At 46.2% G+C, this 18,887-nt stretch overlaps 1 protein-coding gene across 2 annotated transcripts in view; it reads left to right on the top strand.

Moving 5' to 3' along the window:
• Positions 1-15,200, top strand: part of CD9 (CD9 molecule) — a 34,078-nt gene extending 18,878 nt beyond the window's left edge. For both annotated transcript variants that reach the window (XM_038154286.1, XM_038154285.1), the window contains exon 8: positions 365-15,200. In XM_038154286.1, coding sequence (XP_038010214.1) covers positions 365-430 — 66 coding nt within the window. In that variant the 3' untranslated portion in view covers positions 431-15,200. The remainder of the gene's footprint in view (positions 1-364) is intronic.
• The last annotated feature ends 3,687 nt before the right edge of the window (positions 15,201-18,887 follow it).

The raw sequence follows: 18,887 nt of genomic DNA, 5'->3' as shown, positions 1-18,887 counted from the left end.
ACAGGGCTGCTAAAAAAAAAACTTGCACTTGTTTGACCTCTCTAGGGAAAAGCACATGCTGGGATGATCAAAGCTTTCTTAGGAGGTATGGCAGTGGTTTATAGCTGCTGGTGCTGTGCCAGGGCTTGAAGATCCTTGTGGGTGCCTTCCAACTTGACATATTCTGTGATCTGTTTTCAAGTACTGAGGTGAATTCCCATTCCTGGGAATGAACTTTGAGGATTGGGGGTGGGGAATGGCAGAGTAAAGTGTAAAAATACAGAATAAAATGTGACCTCTTGGCTGTGAAGAGCAGCTTGTCCTCATGCTGATAAAAGCACATGCTTTGCTTTCCTGATTTCTAATCTGTTTGCTTTCTTTCCAGATTGTTGGCATGATATTCAGTATGGTTCTGTGCTGTGCCATCCGCAGGGAAAGAGAGATGGTCTAAGAGCTGCAAACCCAAGATTCCTGCACTGTAAAAATCCTCACCATTAACTTTCATGTTTTGAGAGCATTTCTAAAACGTTATATATTTGTTACCTTTTTAATGCTTTATTTGGTACTGATGTAGGTTTGCTTTTTATGTTACAGGTTAAAATGATAAAGGTTTATCTGACTCAAGACAAACATTGTACGTAAAATATCTGACTTTCTTGAAACTTACATAATTTGGATGCAATTTATGTTGGAGACAATTTGATACTTAATAAAGAGTAAGATGTATTGTTTGTGGGGGAGAGGAGATGTTGCTAAGTTGATTAATCCCACTGTTAGAGGCATAGCAAGGAGTTGAAGTTGCATAACATGTTAAGTGTTTTTGGGATAATGCAGGAAAGCAGTCCTATGCCAGTGCCCCATGTTGGAAGGGAATTGGAGATGCTGTCAGAGCATGTCAGGGAAGGTGTGGTCATTCCTCTTCCCTTGGTGTTTGTGAGTGAAAGCAGGTCTTAAGTATATTCCTTAAATATCACTGCCGTAACACTTTTACTGTCACCTCCCTGGAGGGTGGCAAAGGCTGGCTGTCACACAGGTGATGTGCAGGCAGTGGTAGCTCCCTGCAGCCAGGCTGGGCTCTGCCATGGGGCCAGCTGGGCTTCCTGACATCAGCCTGTCTGCTGCCACAACTGTCCCCTGACACCTGGCATGGCCTTGGACTCTTGGCAGGGCACATTGCCTAGTGCATGCTTAGGATTTTTTCACTGGCTGGCTTGGGGCTTTGTTTCCCTAAAGCCAGTGAGGTGCAGTCTCAAGGGCTTACAACACGTGTGCCAAATCTCAGGTTTCCAAGTGGAATAAAGCTAACTTGTATGAGCAGTTAAGTGTCCAGCTCTGCTGTTGCAGAGTTGAGGCTGTCCTGTTTCAGTTTAAGTATGGATATGGGAGAGAGCAGAGATACCAGTGTTGAGCCCTTAGTCTAAAGAATTACCAAGTTGTCCAGTATTTCTAATCTAAATGGCTTTTAAGTGGGTTTTTTTGTCTCTAAAATACTTCCTGGTAGGGGCTACCTATGGGCTTACCAGCAGGTTGATGTGCTGTTCCTGTACCTGGTGCTTGCTTACTGAACAGTCTCATCTGTATTCTTGGAAGCTTCTGGTCTCTGTCCTCTGGGTAATACAAATGTCTTTGAGTAGTCCTTGCTTGTTCCCCTCTTTCTCCTTCGAGGAGGTTGGTATTTATTATGAGAAATAGCAGAATTTGTGGGTGTCAGGCTCTGCGGATGCATGAATATATTGTCACACTTGTGTTACCCACTGTCACTTGTCTAAGGGAACCATACAGCTCTCCTCTGTAACATGTTGCCCTGTTCTGTGTTCATAGGCCTTCTTTAAAAAAAAAAAAAAAAAAGTCAAATGGTAATCATGTTTTTGTGTGTCTTGCAGAGACTGAAATTACTCCAGAAAGGAGTTGATCTAATTTTCTTTGTGATTATATGTGACAGCCTGGAGGGGAAGATCTCTCATGGGAATTTGAGCAGCCATGTCCCCACTGAGCTCTTGCAGAACTGAGAAGTAGCATTTTTGTCAGATGGGTAATTCTGGAGATGCTAATGAACCTGGCACCTGGAAGAGCTGGAGTGAATCACTGTCAACCATCAGGAAGGTTTACTGCTGACTTTTTACTTCTTGTTCACAGAATCACTTAGGTTGGAAAAGACCTCCAAGATCATAGAGACCAACCTTTGACCAATCACCCCCTCGTTAACCACACCAGAGCGCTGAGTGTTATGTCCAGTTGTTCCTTGGACACCTCCAGGGGTGGGAACACCACTTCTCCCTGGATAGGCCCTTCTAGTGACTGATCACCCTTTCAGTGAAATTTCTCCTGATGTCCAACCTGAATCTCCCCTGGCACAACTTGAGGCCGGTTTTTCTTGTCCTGTCCCTGTTCCCTGGGAACAGAGCCTGATCCACGCCCCCCCCCCAGCTGCCCCCTCCTGTCAGGGAGTTGTGCAGAGCCACGAGGTCCTCCCTGAGCCTCCTCTTCTCCAGGCTGAGCCCCCCCCCCGCCTCAGCTCCCTCTGTTGCCCCTCATCAGAGTTTTTTGTTCCAGACCATTTCCCAACTCTTTTGCCCTTCCCTGGACATATTCCAGCACCCCAATATCTTTATTGAACTGAAGGGCCCAAAATGCATGTGGGATATGAGGTGCCAAGTACAGAGGGAAAATCACTGCCCTGGTTCTGCTGGCCACACTTTTTGATGCTGGTGCATGTGTTCAGATTGCCACTATCTGCTGTCTCTGAAGTCCAGCAGCTTATGGCAGAGTCCAGGAAATTCCAGTAGATTGTGACTAGAGGGAAGAGAACTCAGCTGTAGACTCAGCACCCCAGATTGTGAGGTTTGGGCAGTAGCTGCAGAGGCAGCTCTTGAGCTGAGATCTTTGGCTGAAGATCCAGAAGTGAATACCTGCCCCTGTTCTTGTGTCCCACAGAAGCTGGGATGGGGTTTCCTGGGATTTAGTCTTTAGCTTGCAGTGCTTCTGCCTTCCCCACACTGTTTATGCCACACTCTGCCTCTTTGATATCCACCCTCAATCCACATGTGGTTTTTGAGTGCTACAGCCCAATCTTTTACCCTTCTTTTGAACATCACCTGCATGTGCATTGATGTTTTCTGAGGAATCAACAGATGGGTAAGTCTTACTTTATGTGAGAGGGAAGAGCTGATCCTTATTACTCAAGTATTACTTTCCTTTAAGCAAGATCATGGATTACAGATGCAAAACTCATGCAAAAACTCAGCCTCAGACCTGCAGGCTAGTCTGGAATGAGTACTGCTTCAGTAATGAATATTGATGATGTCAAGTTTCACCTTACTGTGAACAATTGTGATGAAATTTCCTGAAGCATTTGGGTCTAAGGAATGGTTACCCTAAAAATCTGATTGTGTGGCACTGTCTGTCTAAGCAGGGAGCAAGTTCCTGTCTTTGAATTAGGTCAGGAATAGAATGTGACCTGTGAGGTTAATACAGAGAGGCAAAAGCAGCAAAAAATAGATTGTTCTTGAAAACAGAAATGGGGAGTTACAATACTGAAGGGGAAACAGTGCTTAGGATAGTGCCAGAGCTGTGGCAGCAGTGACTGACACTGGTGAAATGCTTAGGGAGGGAGGGAAAGAGGGATCCCTCTGAGGAATTTGGAGGGTCATCAGAGAAGCAAGTATTAATGCTGGGGAAAAAAGGAGCAGGGAAAAATTATTCTAGAGATGGCATATCTATTGGGAGGAAAAGATAGGATGGAGGAAAACATACAAAAGTAAAACACTGTCTTTTCCATATCATCCTTTCCCATCAGTAAACAAAGGTGCAGCTATGTCAAGACCTTAAAGTCTGCCTGGAATGTGAGAAACCACTCCAGAAAGAAAAAGGGCTTAAGCAGCTTTTTTTCCAAATAAAAGGAGATTTATCCTTTACATACAGATGCTGCTAATTCTTTGTTGCAAATGTGCTTAAAATAGCTGTGGTTTATGGCCAGATGGGACACTGTATATTCCAGTACCTATGGGATGTGTTTGTGGATAGCAAAGGGCTGTGGGATATGAGCAGTCCTGGTCTAGATGTTTTCTTGGCTTTGGATGGTAGAAGAGGTAACTGGTAATATAAATCCTGTAAAGGACTAACATAAAACACTGCCTGTAAGTCTAATAAATCATGAAATCACTGAATGGTTTGGAGTGGAAGGGACCTTAAACATCTCCTTCCAACACCCCTGCTATGGACAGGGACAGCTTCTGCCATCCCAGGTTGCTCAGAGGCCCATCCAACCTGGCCTTGGACACTGCCAGGAATGGGAATTGCTCCAAGGCTGCTCTCAGCTCTGCTCCATGGCTGCTGGGAGGAAAATAAGAACGGATAAAACCAAACCACTAAAAGATGTGGCTATTTATTTGTTGTAACAGCGTACCATTGAGAATATGGGAGTTTATACTGGGAAACAAGTTAAAGAAAAAAAGTGTTTGACTAAGGGGAAGGATGTAGCAGTGAAGTCCTGAGGAAGGCTGTATTTGGTTATCTGCAGGGTAATTTTGCCAGAAGATTTTTAGACTTACTTAGGAAGACTGGAGCTAGCCTGCTTTAGGAATGGAGGGAGTCTCAAGCTTGCTGCGTGGTCAGCTCTATGAGAGGTGTACCAAGGCAGGGAGAGACTGGTTTTCCAGGAGGACGGAGTTTATTGCTGGGAAATGTCTTCCTCCTTTACAATGGAGCTGGAAAAGTCATCTGTGGTACAGCACGTTGTCATTTTACAGCAGCCCTGGTACATAAGCATCATAATTGAGTACAGGGAAAAAATGACAGTGGGCCCATGAAGTGGGGAAAGGGTGTGGGAAGCAGCTGGCTACAGTGGAAAGAGAGGGGTGGGCCTGACACATTGGAAGGGTTGGAATAAATGCTTTCCTCTTGTACACTTCAAAAACTTAAATCCCTATGTTTCAGCAATTAACACTCTTACTCAGAGAGGGTGTAGAGATGTTTGCAGAAGAGGAGGATGCTATTACCTGCAGGGTGACTTCCAAAAGAGCTCCTAAAGAAATTGCTCCAGCTAGAAAGAAAAGCCTGGATTTGACAGGCTCTCTAAGTCATGACTATACTTCTCCCTTTCCACCTACCAAGAGAAAAGAATAGCAAGTGCTTGCAGACAGTTTTTTAGGAACTGCCTGTACCTCTCCACTATTTTTCTTCAGATGAATCTCCAAGCCCCCAAGCAAGCCTTGCAGAAGATAGGTTCAAAGCAATTGTCCTCGAGGGGGGAAAGCAGTGAGGCCAAAAATCCCTGTGAAAAATGTGCGTCAGGCACCATTTCCATGGGGGATGTGCCTGAAGTTCAGGCTTAGCCCTGCCCTAATCTCTTGCAGGCATTTGCAAGCCTCTGCTGCCCAGCCAGCCTCCATCTGCAGGCAGCGATTAATACACTGCAATGTCTCCCTCTGACTTCTCCAGCATCTTTTTCATCCTGAACTGCCTGAGTGGGACCTGAGAGTCCCATGAGGGATGTCCCATGGGGACCAGTGCCTGCTGTCCCTGGGTGAGAGATGTTGCTCTGTTGTGATGTGTTTTATTAATACGATTATTGTTTTGATTTGTAATCTCCTTGTGCTGCCCTTTGGCCTCTGCCCTTTTCCCAGAACTTCCTTTACTCCTCCTGGCAGGAAATGCCATTCCCTTCCTAAAAACTGCCTTCTCAAGAAACTTCTCTGTCAGTTTAGCATTTCTCTAAACTGTCCTTTTCCCTTGGGATTCTTCATTGGGTGATATTTGAATGCCCCCCTTGTTTGTTATCTCTAGTTCTACTGATTTGTCGAATTCTGTATCCTCCCATGCAACCCTCCCCCGGTATATAAGCTATTGTCTGCCCCGAGTTTGGAGTCCTGGAGAAGCCAAAAGGGGAACAGTAACATCAAATAAAAGTACCCCAGGATCTGTGATTGCTGCTTGTTTTTGCGCTGTGCCCTCCCTGGCAGCTGGGAAATCAGCAGAGCAGAGAGGGGCTGTGGCTACCTGTTACCACCTAGCTGGGACAAGCTACACTGCTCCAGCTGCGGAGTGGAAGCACATCCCAAGCTGGGGTTTGTTTGGTTTCTATGTTTAGGGGGTGGTTTATGCTTATGGCCACTGTGTAATTATGATTATAAAATAGCCACCTCGTCAGTTTCTGCCTCTTGGCAGCTCTCAGGAAATTACCTAATTTGAACTGCCAGCAGTGAGGACCTTGAGCCCTATCAAAAGTTGCTTTTAACTGAACCTAGAACCTCTAGACGTTTGCCAGACTCTGCTGGCAGTGACAAAGATAGTAAAGTGAGGTTTTTTCCACCGCTGGACACAGGCTTCCACATCCGTGGCTCCCACAAAATGAATCCACAAGGCAGCCATTCATGGCATGCTGAATGCCTCCTCTTCTTTCACTGCTGATTTTGAGATCAATAGAAATTCAGGCTGGGGCTGAGAACTGACCTTTTATGCCTTGTTCTAACGCTGGCCTTTAGTCCTCACCTTGCCATGCACTGGGCAGCTGTGCTTCTGCTCTGCCCCACCAGCACCACCCTTCCCTTTTCAGCACCAGCAGGGCAGGTCCTGCTGGTTGAAAGGAGCTGCCATCTCCAGCTGCTGCTCCGTGGCTGTGTGTGAGGAAAGAGCGGGGTGGAGGAGAGCTGAGGAAGCTGCACCACAGGACAGGTTTTTCGGCTTTGGGCTGGCTGCACCTCCAGCTTATGCCAGCATTGCCTCTGCTTGTGGAGAGCTGTGTGGGAGCCCTCAGCAGCAACCCTTTCCAGACCCACAGGCTCACCTCAGCTGCAGGTCTGCAATTAAAAAAAACAGCTTTAAATATCCTGGCAGTGGAGATGCAGGGCAGAGCAAGTTCTCAGCAGGGATTTGACATGGCTGTAGCTCAGGTAATGTCCCACCATCATCAGCCACCAAGCAGAGGAGAGGTGGGGCCAGTGTTCAGCAAGTCAGAATTCATGGCTTGGTCCACTTGCACAGTGTGAGTGCAAACAAATGGGGAAGGCTGGAGTGGGTGTTTGAAAAAGCTCCTCTTCTTTTTTGGGATTAGCCACTCCTTTGCAGCTCTCTGTGACTTTATTCTGTGTGGGAGTGAATGCAGAAAAATCAGGAGTGCCATGGGGTCTGTCACTGTTTTCAGGTAGAAGCCACATAGCTGTGCTGTACCATGGGGTGGGGCAGCTGCTCCACAGGTGGGGAATGGCTTTATTTGCAGTGTGAGTTTGAGGAGCAGCTGCTTATCCTGATTTTTAATACAAGGGGATTCTGCTGTTACAGGGTGGCTGCTTTGTAGTATGGGGCCATTCTGATTTGTACACCTTCAATCATTAACATCACTGGACCGCCAAGTAAAGAAAATAATTTTCATTGTGGTTTTACTCCTATTTTCCTTCACTTTTAAAAGTTTCCTGGAAGACCTATAAACATTCAGCTGTTAGGTGAGGCACAGAAAGGGACTTTTCCCCCTCATACACAGTCTGTGGCTGCAGCCTTTGTCCTCAGCACTGGGCTGAAGGTTGTGCATGGTGTGCATATCAAAAATGCTCTAGAAGAGAAATCAGGGTGGCAACTATGGTGTAAATAGATGGAAGAAGGAAGACTGAGTCAAGTCACCACCCCTCCTGATTGTGCAGATCATGTTTTAATGGCAAGTGTGTGAGGTGAATAAGTGAGGCCTTTCCTCTTGTTCATAGCAGGGTCAGCCATGAAGGGGACCCCTGCAGGGTCAGAGGAGGTTACTCAGGGCTACACCTAACCCAACCTTGAAAACCACCGAGGATGGAAACTGCACAAGCTCCTGATCCCCTACTGGGCTGGTGTCCTGATGAGAAAGTTTCTCCTCATGAGCTTGAACTTCTCTGGTTTCAACCCATGCCTGTTTTCTTACCTGGCTCTTTTTGGTTGTCTCCCCACAGCTACTGGAAGGCTGCCATGAGCCTTCTCCCAACCAAACCCCCTCTTTTCCAGGCTGGACAAGCTGTGTAGCCTGATCATGGTAAGGCAGCCCAGACTCTCATCATTGCCTGGTGGTCCATTAGTAGCCAAGGTCAGAAGAACTTTATCAGGGGAAAACAATACACAATTCCTTTGGTGTTTTATGGCTTGGTGAAGGAGAGTGTGTCTTCTTCCAGGACTTAATTGTGGAAAAATAAACAAAACTGAAGGTAAAAATGGGGCAGGAACGCTGAGAAACCAGCAAACACCACTTGGCAGGTTGTTCCCATCAAGGACTGTTAATCCCACGTGCCAAGGTCCCCTACACAGAGTGAGTTGTTCCTCCTTGCCAACCTTGCTCCACCCTTGGCTTGGCACTGCAATTAGGAAAAGCTGATTTTTGCTGCCACCAGTTCCCCTTCCTGAGCCGGGTAGTGCGTGTTGTGAGCTGCCACCTCTGTTCTTCCAGCCCTGTAGACACAAGTGAGCCTCTTGTTCACTGCTAATGGCACCTCCTCCCTCATGTCTGCTGGCAAAGCTCCCATCTCACTCCTGGGGAAGATTTCTATTAAACAGTGTAGGTTGTCCTTCTATTTGTTTTACAATCCAAGTCACATTTATCTGTAAAATTAGCCCTGCAGCTGGTCCCAGCACTTCCTCCCCACTTTTTGTGATGCGACTCTGTTTTCAGCACCTCGTAGTTTCCAGAGTTCAGGTATCTGGCCTAAGACTTTCTCTGCTGCCTTCCTTGAGGTGAGTGGAGGACTTTTTTTGTCTGTACTGAAGTATCTTTGGTTACTGCCAAAAATTATTTTAGCAGAAAAATGTTGTTTTGCCTGTACTTAAAAAAAATACATAAAAGCACATCAGCCTTTTAACTTGAAGCTCAGCCTCTGTGTTGGAAGCAGTGCCTGAGAGTTGGGGATGGTTTCTGCCTTCTGTTAGAGAGGTGCCTATGGCTTTTTAGAAAGGAAAAGTTGTGGAAGTGTGAGCTTCTGGGAGACACCTTCATTCATACAGTCCTCATAGACCAGGAGGGGAAGTCTGGGCACTTGGGCACCTAAACTTGTCCTCAAGAGCTTCCCCTACACTCAGCCTCCAGGCCCTGGAATGTGCAGATAATCATCAGGCTCTGCCTGGGAACAGGAGCTGCTCCCTGATGCAAAACAACTTTCCTGAGCCTGGTCAGAGCTGACTGGCTCTTGTCTCAGTCTTGCCCCCAGGAGGAGGGGCAACGTGAGGCTTGCCCTCACCTGCCTCCCTGGGAAGGTCTCCCTGTGTAGGAGGTGCTTCCTAGATGCTTATGGACTTGCCTGGAGGATGGGATGTGGTGTAGACGCTCCAGAGGCAGATTTGCTCAAGGACATGGCAGGAGGAAGTGCATTTTATAGAGCAGATTCCCCTTGTCTGCATCCCCCTCTCCCCTCTCTACATGAGCACCCAAATTCCTTCTCCATGTGCAGTGGAGGAGAACAGGCTTTTTTCCTTTTTCACAAGGCTCTGGTTCACCCATGTGCCCGGCACACCTCTGCTATCAGCTGTTCTGGAGGGACACTGTGATGAACAACAACCTGAAAGCACCAGACCTGGCACAGCCCAAGAAGCAGCTGGCCTTCTGACACATATCATGAGGTGCCAGTCTCTCAGGCACACCTGGAAATAGCTCTCTGCCCTTGGACAACACCCAGTGGATTTGCTGGTTTCAGTAGGACTTGCCCATTTTTTTTTTCCTCTGCCACCCCTGGGCTTGTGAAACACAAACAGAATGGATGTAGCAAGACTCAAAGCAGGGATTTGTCCTTAGGAGGAGGAGGGTGGGAATGTGAGGTTTCAAAAAAGACAGTCCTGGTTGGTCACTAACCTTTACCTCTCCTGGCTGGAGTCACCTGGTGCCAGGCATTGCCCCAGACCTGGTGCCTCACTCTGGGGTATTTGGAGCTAAGGCCATCGAGGAACACAGGCTTTGGGGATCCTCATTGGTATCCCAAGTGCTCAGCTCTCCATCTCAGAAGGTGCATCTGCTGCGCCAAACCTCCTGGTCTGGTCTCAGGTGACCTGGTAAGGCAGCCTGGAAACTTTCTCTGCAGTCAGCCCTCCTAGTTAACTGGTTCATATCAGTTCTCTCAGCTTGATACCAAACACTCCACGGCAGCTTCCCAGACGAGTAAAACTCTCATTGTTTTTCCACAGAAAAATACAAAATCCCATGGTAACCAGTGACCCCTTTCTTTGTGCCAGTCCCTAGAGCTACCACGCAGTGACACAGCCATCCCAAAAATCCTAGGAGAGAGCCTCAGTCACTGTAACCCAAAGAGGATGAGTAGGGGCTGAGGGGACCACATTCTCCTTCCACTCCTACTCCCCTTTCTGGCACCATTTTAAAATACAGCAATACATCATTCCCTGTTTTTGCTAGAAGCAGCATGGAAAGCTTCCCTCAGGTGTCCTGTGCTGGGACCTGAAGCAGGCTGTGTTAGGAACAAGGTGGGACTTCGATCAGGGGAAAAGAAGCTGAAGACAGGGACCTGGAAAGGGAAGGGAGAAAATAGGAAAGGGTCAGTGCTAGAAACAGAGCAGGGAAGGCAAATGCAGATCACAGATATGAGGATAAAAGTGAGGGAAAACAGCAAGTTGTGGGGAATAACAGGAACAGGTAATATTTGGGAGAAAATGTAATGGCCTGGGCATACAGGAGGTCAGACAAAGTGTAAAATAAACAAAGGGCTCCCCCAGCTTGAAGTTCTGGCAGCACAACAGGATCTAACAAGTGGTTCTTTAGTTTAGATGATGAAATCAAAGACTCCAAGCTTCTGATGGTCAATATGTAGCAGCACAACCCCACAAACTAGCTTTTTCCATTTATTGAAAAATAGAAAACAAAAAAAACCCACCGCAAAATCAAAACCAGCAAAAAACCCCAGACAGAAGCAAAGCACAAGTGAGATTAAGACTGCAGTCTCAGGTGATGCTGGCATGAAGAGGAATGTGCATTGCAATAAAGATCTGCAAGATCTGTGCTTCTCTTGTGGCAGGATCTTGGAGGCTCTATGGAACAAATCTAGGAATTCAAGGAAGAGATAAAACAGTTTTGTGATGAAGGTACATTGATGTTGTCCTGCTTCAGGCCCAAAGTGATGCAAGGCAAGTCAGAGGTTCTTGGGCTAAAAATAGTCTTTACTTACCAGATCAAATGTGCGTAGGCACAAAAGAAGCTGATAAGCAAAAAAAAAAAAAAAAAAAAAGAAAAGAAAAAGAAAAGAGAGAAAAGAAGAAAAGTTGTACCTTCCTAGCAGCCTTTGCTTAATTTTTGAATTCTTGACTTATTTTCTGCATTTTTTGAAGTGAAACATTTACACTTTTCAAAGTGCTGTTTTACCCTCTAAAAAGTGGCTGTGTTAGCGCTTCCTGTCACTGCCGGCTCCATGGGAAGTCTCTAAATTGGGTTTTGTTTGCTGCCTGCCAGCTCTGTTCCAAGCAGGATATTTTCTATTTTGCATGTAACTGCCAGTAAAAAAAGTCCCAGAGAATTCCACACATGCCTCTGCACCTCTCCAGATAACAGCTCCTTTTTATGTTAGTGCAACTATGTTGAAGCTAATTTTGTGCAAATACCAAATACCTTTGAGGCCAAAAGGTGCTCTTGAACCAGAAACCTAATTGAGTTGGTGCAGTGTGGGCTCAAGGGTTCCTCACTCATTTTCCTCAGGCTAGGTCAGGTTTTGCAGATCCAAGAAGTTAAACAATTCTTATTTTAGTATTTGATTTGGCAGCATCATATTTATACAGTCACTTTTCAGAGCAGAATGAGGAATACCCTCTTTTCTTCTTCTTCTTCCTCCTATTTTTTTTCCTGTGCTTACAGTCCCTGAACCAGGGCAGGATGAAGAATGTTGGTCCAGCACTTCATTGACCAAGAGTTTTGCCCATGGGAGGAGTCCTGCCACCAGCCTGGAACCTGCTCAGGCTCCAAAGCAAACATTTCTAAAACCAGCTTTCACGAAAGCCAAACCTGATGAAAATGCCATTGCCAAAACCAGCAAAAAGATTCTTTAAATCCCTGTAGAACTCAGCAACCTTCCTCCAGCCTGGAGGGCAGCACCTCTGTGCTCTGTGTTTTCACAGATGCAATCACCTTCTGCAATGCCAGAGGTGCTGCTGGAGACTCTTTGGCTCCCAGCAGCCTAGCAGAGGAATGATGTTACTGAAGTCTGCACCCACACCTCCACAGAACCAGAGGATGGCTCAGGCTGGAAGGGACCACAGTGGGGCAGCTGGTCCCATCTCCCTGCTCCAGCAGGGCCATCCCAGAGCACAGGATTATGTGCAGAGGGGTCTGAAATATCCCCAGTGAGGAGACTCCACACCCTCTATGGACAGTCTGTGCAGTGCTCAGTCACTGCCCAGGGAAGAAGTTTTGCCTCATGTCCAGGTGGAACCTCCTGGGCTCAGTCCCTGCCCGTTCCTCTGGTGCCATTGCTGGGCCCCTGGAGCAGAGCCTGGGCCCTGCTCGGAGCCCTCCCTGCAGACAGGGACACCCAGAGCTGAGGGCCTCTGTCGGCTGGGCCTCCTCTCGAGGCTGGACAACCCCAGCTCCCTCAGCCTTTCCCTGTCAGAGATGCTCCAGGCCCTAAATCATCTCCACTGGCCCCGCTCCAGGAGCTCCATGTCCCTACTGTCCTGAGGAGCCCAGGACTGGACACAGCACTGCAGATGTGCCACACAGAGCTGGGCAGAGGGGCAGGATCACTCCCTGACCTGCTCTTCCCAATGCACCCCAGGCTGCTTTTCCTGTCCACCCACCCACAGAGGCTCAGTGTAGCTCAGCCTTGGGGCACAAATTATTTTATTGCACAAGGAATTGTCAGAGAGAACTAAACCCATTCCTGCAATTCCTAATTTGTACCGTCTATGACCAGCCACATGCTGCCCACTTCACCCTCACTTTTCCCCTTTACCGAGTTGCTTCTTAGCCACAGTACAGAGATACATATTCCTTCAATTACTCACTCTTCCCCAATGGAGAGGCTCTCCCCTTGGCACAGCTCAGCACCGAGGGGCAAGTCTATAGGGAAGCAAGGAGATGGGGATTCTCTTTCCATTTCCTCCCTTCGTGCAGACAGAGTTTAAAACAGTGTTTGCAACCAGTGAAATGACTCAGGAAAGCAGCTCTGGCAGGGTGGGGAACCTAATTTGAAAAAAGAAAAAAAAAAAGGCTATGACTTATGACTTCTGCTTTATGATACATTCAGCCATCAGTGCACAAAAGGCTTTTCTTCCTGAGCCATTAGCTAAATAAATGAGCAGATATTTCCAGCAGAATACTTCTCCCAGCAGAGCCCCATCCCCTGTTCTCCGCAGGCTGGGAGGGCACGTATCCCTCCGCTACTGCAGGGACAAACAGTACACAAACAGGAAGGTGAAGTTACTGTAAAAATAAATCATGACTCTTCTGCGGAGAGCAGCAAACACAAATTATGGGAAATATTTTCAGCCTTTGCCATTGCAAAGGAAGCAAACGTAAACAGCCCAGGTGGCACAGCAGGCTGACACCAGCTGTGGGATGGCTCACAGCCCTGCAGCTCCAAGGCTGACGCAGTGTTCCCAGCGCTGTGGTGAGGAAAGGACAGCCCCTCGTGCTCCCCAGGGCTCTGCTCCAACCAGCCCAGCACACCCACACCAGAGCACAGGACCCAGACTCGGGGTGAGAATCCCCCTGTCAGGGTCTCCAAATAATGTTAATTTCAGTTCCTAGGTTCCCAACAGAGGCTGAATAACATAGCTGTCCAGAAGTCATTGGAGCGCCTTCCCTATGGAGACAGGCTGGTAAAGTTGGGGCTGTTTAGCCTGGAGAAGGGAAGGTTCATGTGTAGACACCTCACAGAACCTTCCAGTAGCTGAAGGCACTATAGGGAAGCTGGAGGACGACTTTTCATCAGAAGCTGTAGTGAAAGGACAAGGGGAATGGCTTCAAACTGACAGAGAGAAGGTTTAGATGTGATATCAGGAAGAAATTCTTCCCTGTGAGGGTTGCTGAGGCCCTGGCACAGGTTGCCCAGAGAAGCTGTGGCTGCCCCATCCCTGGCAGTGTTCCAGGCCAGGCTGAATAGAGCTTGGAGCAACCTGAGACAGTGGAAGGTGTCCCTGCCTATGGCAGGGGAATAGAATGAGATGATCTCTAAGATCCCTTCTGACACAATTTTTCCCATGTTTCTGCAATTCTAAGGCTCCCAAGGCACCAGGAAGATTTTGGGCACGTTCTGGAGCCTTGTGTGCTGCAAGGAAGAGGCTGTGCCAAAACCCCCAAGCAGGCAGGTGGGATTGACATGGGAACATGCAGGTCTGCCTCCCCACACTCCCAAAAAAGAAAAAAATAGAAAACAACACCCAACTTCCCAAAGCAGCTGGGTTGAGAAGAAGTGGCCATGTGACTTCCCTGCTAAAGGTGAGAAAGGCAAGGATGAAATCATCTTCCTATAGAAGAAAGGGAGATTTCTCCCCCTCCCCAAAAACTATGGAGAGGCTTTTATCTGTCACAGAAGGGAGTGCTGAAGGATCTGGATTCCCTCTCTGCCCCAGCACCAGAAAGTGAGATGGATCCAAGTGGCACTTTGCTCCAAATCCCTGAAAACAATCAAGGGACAAACTTATCCACCTTGTTTAAAGTACTGTAAAAATCTACAATGAGCACAGAGGGCACAGGAAGTATCCCAAGAGGATGGCTTCTATCCTGTATATAACTGGAACTTTTAAACTCCTGGCTATTTACAGCTACTTTGCTGTAAAATTAAACACTTCTCAGCAGTTCTTTTCTCCAGCAATAGCCTTCAGGAGATGGCTATCACATCCCTGGGCTCTGAAAAGCTGTTGCCTTAATGTTCAAAATTTACCAACCCCTTTTTCTGATGGATCAGGCAGACGTGGGATGTGGGGGACACAAGATCAGGAATGTATGCCTGAAGTTGGTTTGATGACTGAGCCATGCAGGCTCACCTGGCAGGTGCATTATCAGTGCTGAAGGTGTGATTATCATTAGGCTAAATGAGGTCTCACAGGTGTTTTCATGCTCAGCACTTACCTATGGAAATGGAGGGCACTGGCAGGTGATTGATTTGGGTTTGGTTTGGTTTGTGGGTGTTTTAATGTGTTCTGCTTAGCACAGCTGCATGAAGGAAAATCAGTATTTACCACCCAGTAACAGATGATTGTCTCATCTGATTTATAGCAATCTTTTTATAATAAATGCAAAAAAATTATTCCTGCTGTTGAACTAAATTACTGTTGGTACTGTTATAAATATATTAAAATTCATGTTTGAATAAATATGTTTGTACCTAGGAAGGATATAATATACTAAGATACATGTCCAGTCATGTCACTAGGGTCTGACACAACACAGGCTTGCAAAATCTGCCACATGGATTGAGAAACTGGTTACCTCATCCCTCACTGAAACACAGTATCCACAGGTGTACACTGAATAGAGGTCTAAATTAGCAAATGAAGGAGAAGGTCCGCTACTGCGCTACTGCGGACCTTCTAAGTAAGTCCTGGAACGCCCGAGACATCAGCGGCCCATCATGGCCACTGATAACCAGAGATGGCGTTGTTCCTGATAATCAACTGAGCATGAGTAGCCTCTACCGATAAACTCACTAGCATGTAAAAGCCCGGTTCCTGGAAACCCTATTCAACATGTATGTATTTGCAGACTCGGTTTGTGTATTGCAAAGCCGCTTTTATCCAAGGGGGAGACAGATATCCTGCACACGCCAAATGGAGAACAAGAGGACTGCATGAATATTCCAGAGACTCTGGATTCGGCACTGTTTACCCATCTGATAGGATTCTTCTACACCAGAGAAAGCTCATCAAATGAAGAAAAGGACAAAGGAAAAGTAGCTTCGGGCAAGAAAAAGAGTATAAAACCTGGACTGAATCGAACAGACTTCGTGAACTCACCAGCTCTGATGCGCAAGGGGGCCAGAGTGGTGTTCGCCCAGAGCCAAGTCCCGGGCTTGGCCCTTGTTCCTTTTGATCCATGGCTGGCACAAATTGTATTTCGATACGCGAAATAAACCCTATTTCTTTTTGTTAACTTTAATTTGGCTCTTGCAAATTACTGATTCGGCCTAATTGGCATTTTACCTATAACAATACTTTCTAATGTCTCCCACCTTACTAAGAAACCAAGAGGCCTGTAAGAAAAGGTTTATCTTGTAAAACTGAAGAGTACTGAAGAGTTCATTTACTCTCATCACATATAACAGGACTTGATTGTAGAAAATAGTGTCTTTTTGCGGGCCAAGGCACACAGGAAAAGGTTAATATACCAAATTTACAGGGTTACACACCAGCTATTTAAAAGTAGCAGAAGTTTAAAAATTAATTATGCTAAAATATGCAAATAGGGGATAGACACACACATATGTGTACTGTCAGCTGAACAGCCACAATTTTGGCAACTGGACAAAACCTCACCATGCTTTTCTTCTGTGAAAGTAAGTTTGTGACAGTACCGTCACTCCCATTTCCAGTCTTACACCCATGGAACTGCATGAGTCCAACAGAAATACATCCACAATCTGCCTTGTCAACTCAAAAAGCAACTCAAAAAAACCCCAACAACAGTTGATAACACACAGAACTATCTCTATTTGCACCAAGTCTGACTCACTTCAAAATCCTGATTGCTTGACACTTCCAGTTCAAATGACAATACAGAGGCAAAACAATTCTCCACACTTCAAAGGAGGTTCCAGTCAGCCATGAAATTTGGAATTTTGATCCTGCTCACCCTAACAAAATGAGTCTTCTTGAGATTTAACATGAAAAGGGAATAGCTAATGAAAGCACCCATGGCGTCTTGTCCAACACACGCCTAATTCCACTACAAATTGCAGCAGGGAGAACCTGGAGCCTGGAGCCTGGAATGCTGGGATTCCACGATCCCAGTGCAGCGTGGATTGCAGATGCAATAGGGAGGGTCATATAAGGATGGAAGGCTCTTCACCTTGATGGGACACCTGCCACATCATCAAGAGCTGTCACTGCTTCTTCCAGAAGCAGCACTGAGAAAAAAATCCTGCCTGTGTGTTATGAATGAGTGTCAAAATTCATATTTATTAGAATAGAGAAATAGATTCAGAATAGTATGAAATAAAGTAGATAGATATTAAAGTAAAAAGGGATATAAAGAGAGTTACGTCTGGACATGTTCTCAGGGAAAAACCCAAGAAAAGTCAGTCTGCAGTAAAATACCAACACATACCATACCAATAGACTCCATTTACATGTGAAACCCAACAGGGACCCTTGATTTCAAGATTGCAACCACACAGGGAATTACGCCATCAGCAGCACACCTGGATACTCCCGACTGGAAGGGGAGAGAACACACTGTTTAGAATTTTAAAACAGTTCTGGGAAACCTCTCGGTTTGTAAAAGAGATTTCCAGTAAGAACTGAGTATCGGAATTCAGGGTGATAACAAGGATATCTCTCTCGGGATGTGACTGTGTATTGTTGAGATTAGTCCTGTCTAGCACAAGACCAGAAGCCGATGAATTATTCCCAAAGACATCGAGGACAGGACCACCTTCCATCAGATAGCATTCTACTGGACCGGAGAAACCTTTGGAACTTGTTTGGTTATGAAAAGGACAATGGACTTCCTAGCCCGCGGCAAGAAAAATAGGATAAAAGACCTGCGTGGAGGAAACTCGGTGTGCTCGCTACACTCCGAAGCTGCCAGTGCTTGGGGTTGTTCAGCGCGTCACCCAGGGTCTATTCCCGGGCTAGACTCTGTCCGATCCGTGGCTTACCGAAATTTTGTCAATTTGCGCGAAATAAATTTTGTACTTTGTTTTTATATCATAATTTGGCTCTTGCAAATTATTGATAAAATTAAATTGGCAATTTCACCCATAACACTGTGGTTAACTCTGGTTTGGCTCCAAAGCCAGCAGGAGCACAGAGGATGAATCTAGCCATCCACGTACTCTCAGGTACCCACCCTTTCCTCCTCTTTCTCATAGGAAAGAAATTACCATTCAAAAGTCCAAGCCTAATTGTACCTGGCAAGTTTAACGTATGAGCATGGAAATAGAACTGACCATTCCCAGGAAAGTTTCTATTTCATCCAAAAGCTTAAATGCAAAGGATTGGCCATTTCAAAAATTTCACTGTGCTTATTCACTCCCCAAACCTTTTGAGATGGCAGCACATAAAACTCAGTGCTCAGTGTCACATTTGGATTGGGAATGCTGTAGGCAGATGATGTGAGCTGGGGTGGGGACTGCTACCAGACCACATACCAAAAGCCTATTTCTGAAAATGTGCATTTCTCAAAAAGCACATTGAATTATTTTCTTATTCATTCTAGGAGAAGGGGCAGGTAGAGCTGAACAAGCTAGCATTTTGTTGGTTTTGTCCTCTTCCAAATCTGGAAAGGCTGGTTTGGGATCGAGGCAAGATTCCCAGCCAATCCTCACAATTAAGAATTTTGCAGTCATCACCAGGAACAGCTTTCAGAGTGACTTGTAATTGCAATGAGAACTCCGATTCACACCTCTTGTAAATACTGGTTTAGGCTGTTCAGCTGAGGATGAGTGAAAAAAGTGTTAACTAATGCACATTCCCAACCATTCTCAGCTTATTACAGGCAAGAACTAACTTTTGCTATAGGAAATGGAAATGGAAATTGTGGAATAGCCACACAAAGCTGTAGACACAAAATCTGTGCCTGTCTCTACTGCTTAGTCTTTCAGAAATGTTTAGCCACTGCCAGACATAAACCAGTGTTCTACAGAAGAAAGAAAAAGGAGAGGAGCTGCAGCATCCAGTTCCTGCTAGACACTCCATGACCAGACTGAAACAATAGGCATTACCAGGTCTTATTGCACAAGGTACAAGAGGGACACCTACATCACAGTAAATATAAAAATGATTTAGGCATTGTCTGTGTCTAAAAGCCA

Source organism: Motacilla alba, chromosome 1A (assembly GCF_015832195.1).
Source record: "Motacilla alba alba isolate MOTALB_02 chromosome 1A, Motacilla_alba_V1.0_pri, whole genome shotgun sequence".
Lineage (NCBI taxonomy): Eukaryota > Metazoa > Chordata > Aves > Passeriformes > Motacillidae > Motacilla > Motacilla alba.
Note: the sequence above shows the minus strand (reverse complement) of the source record. Positions and strands in the feature narration are given on the sequence as shown.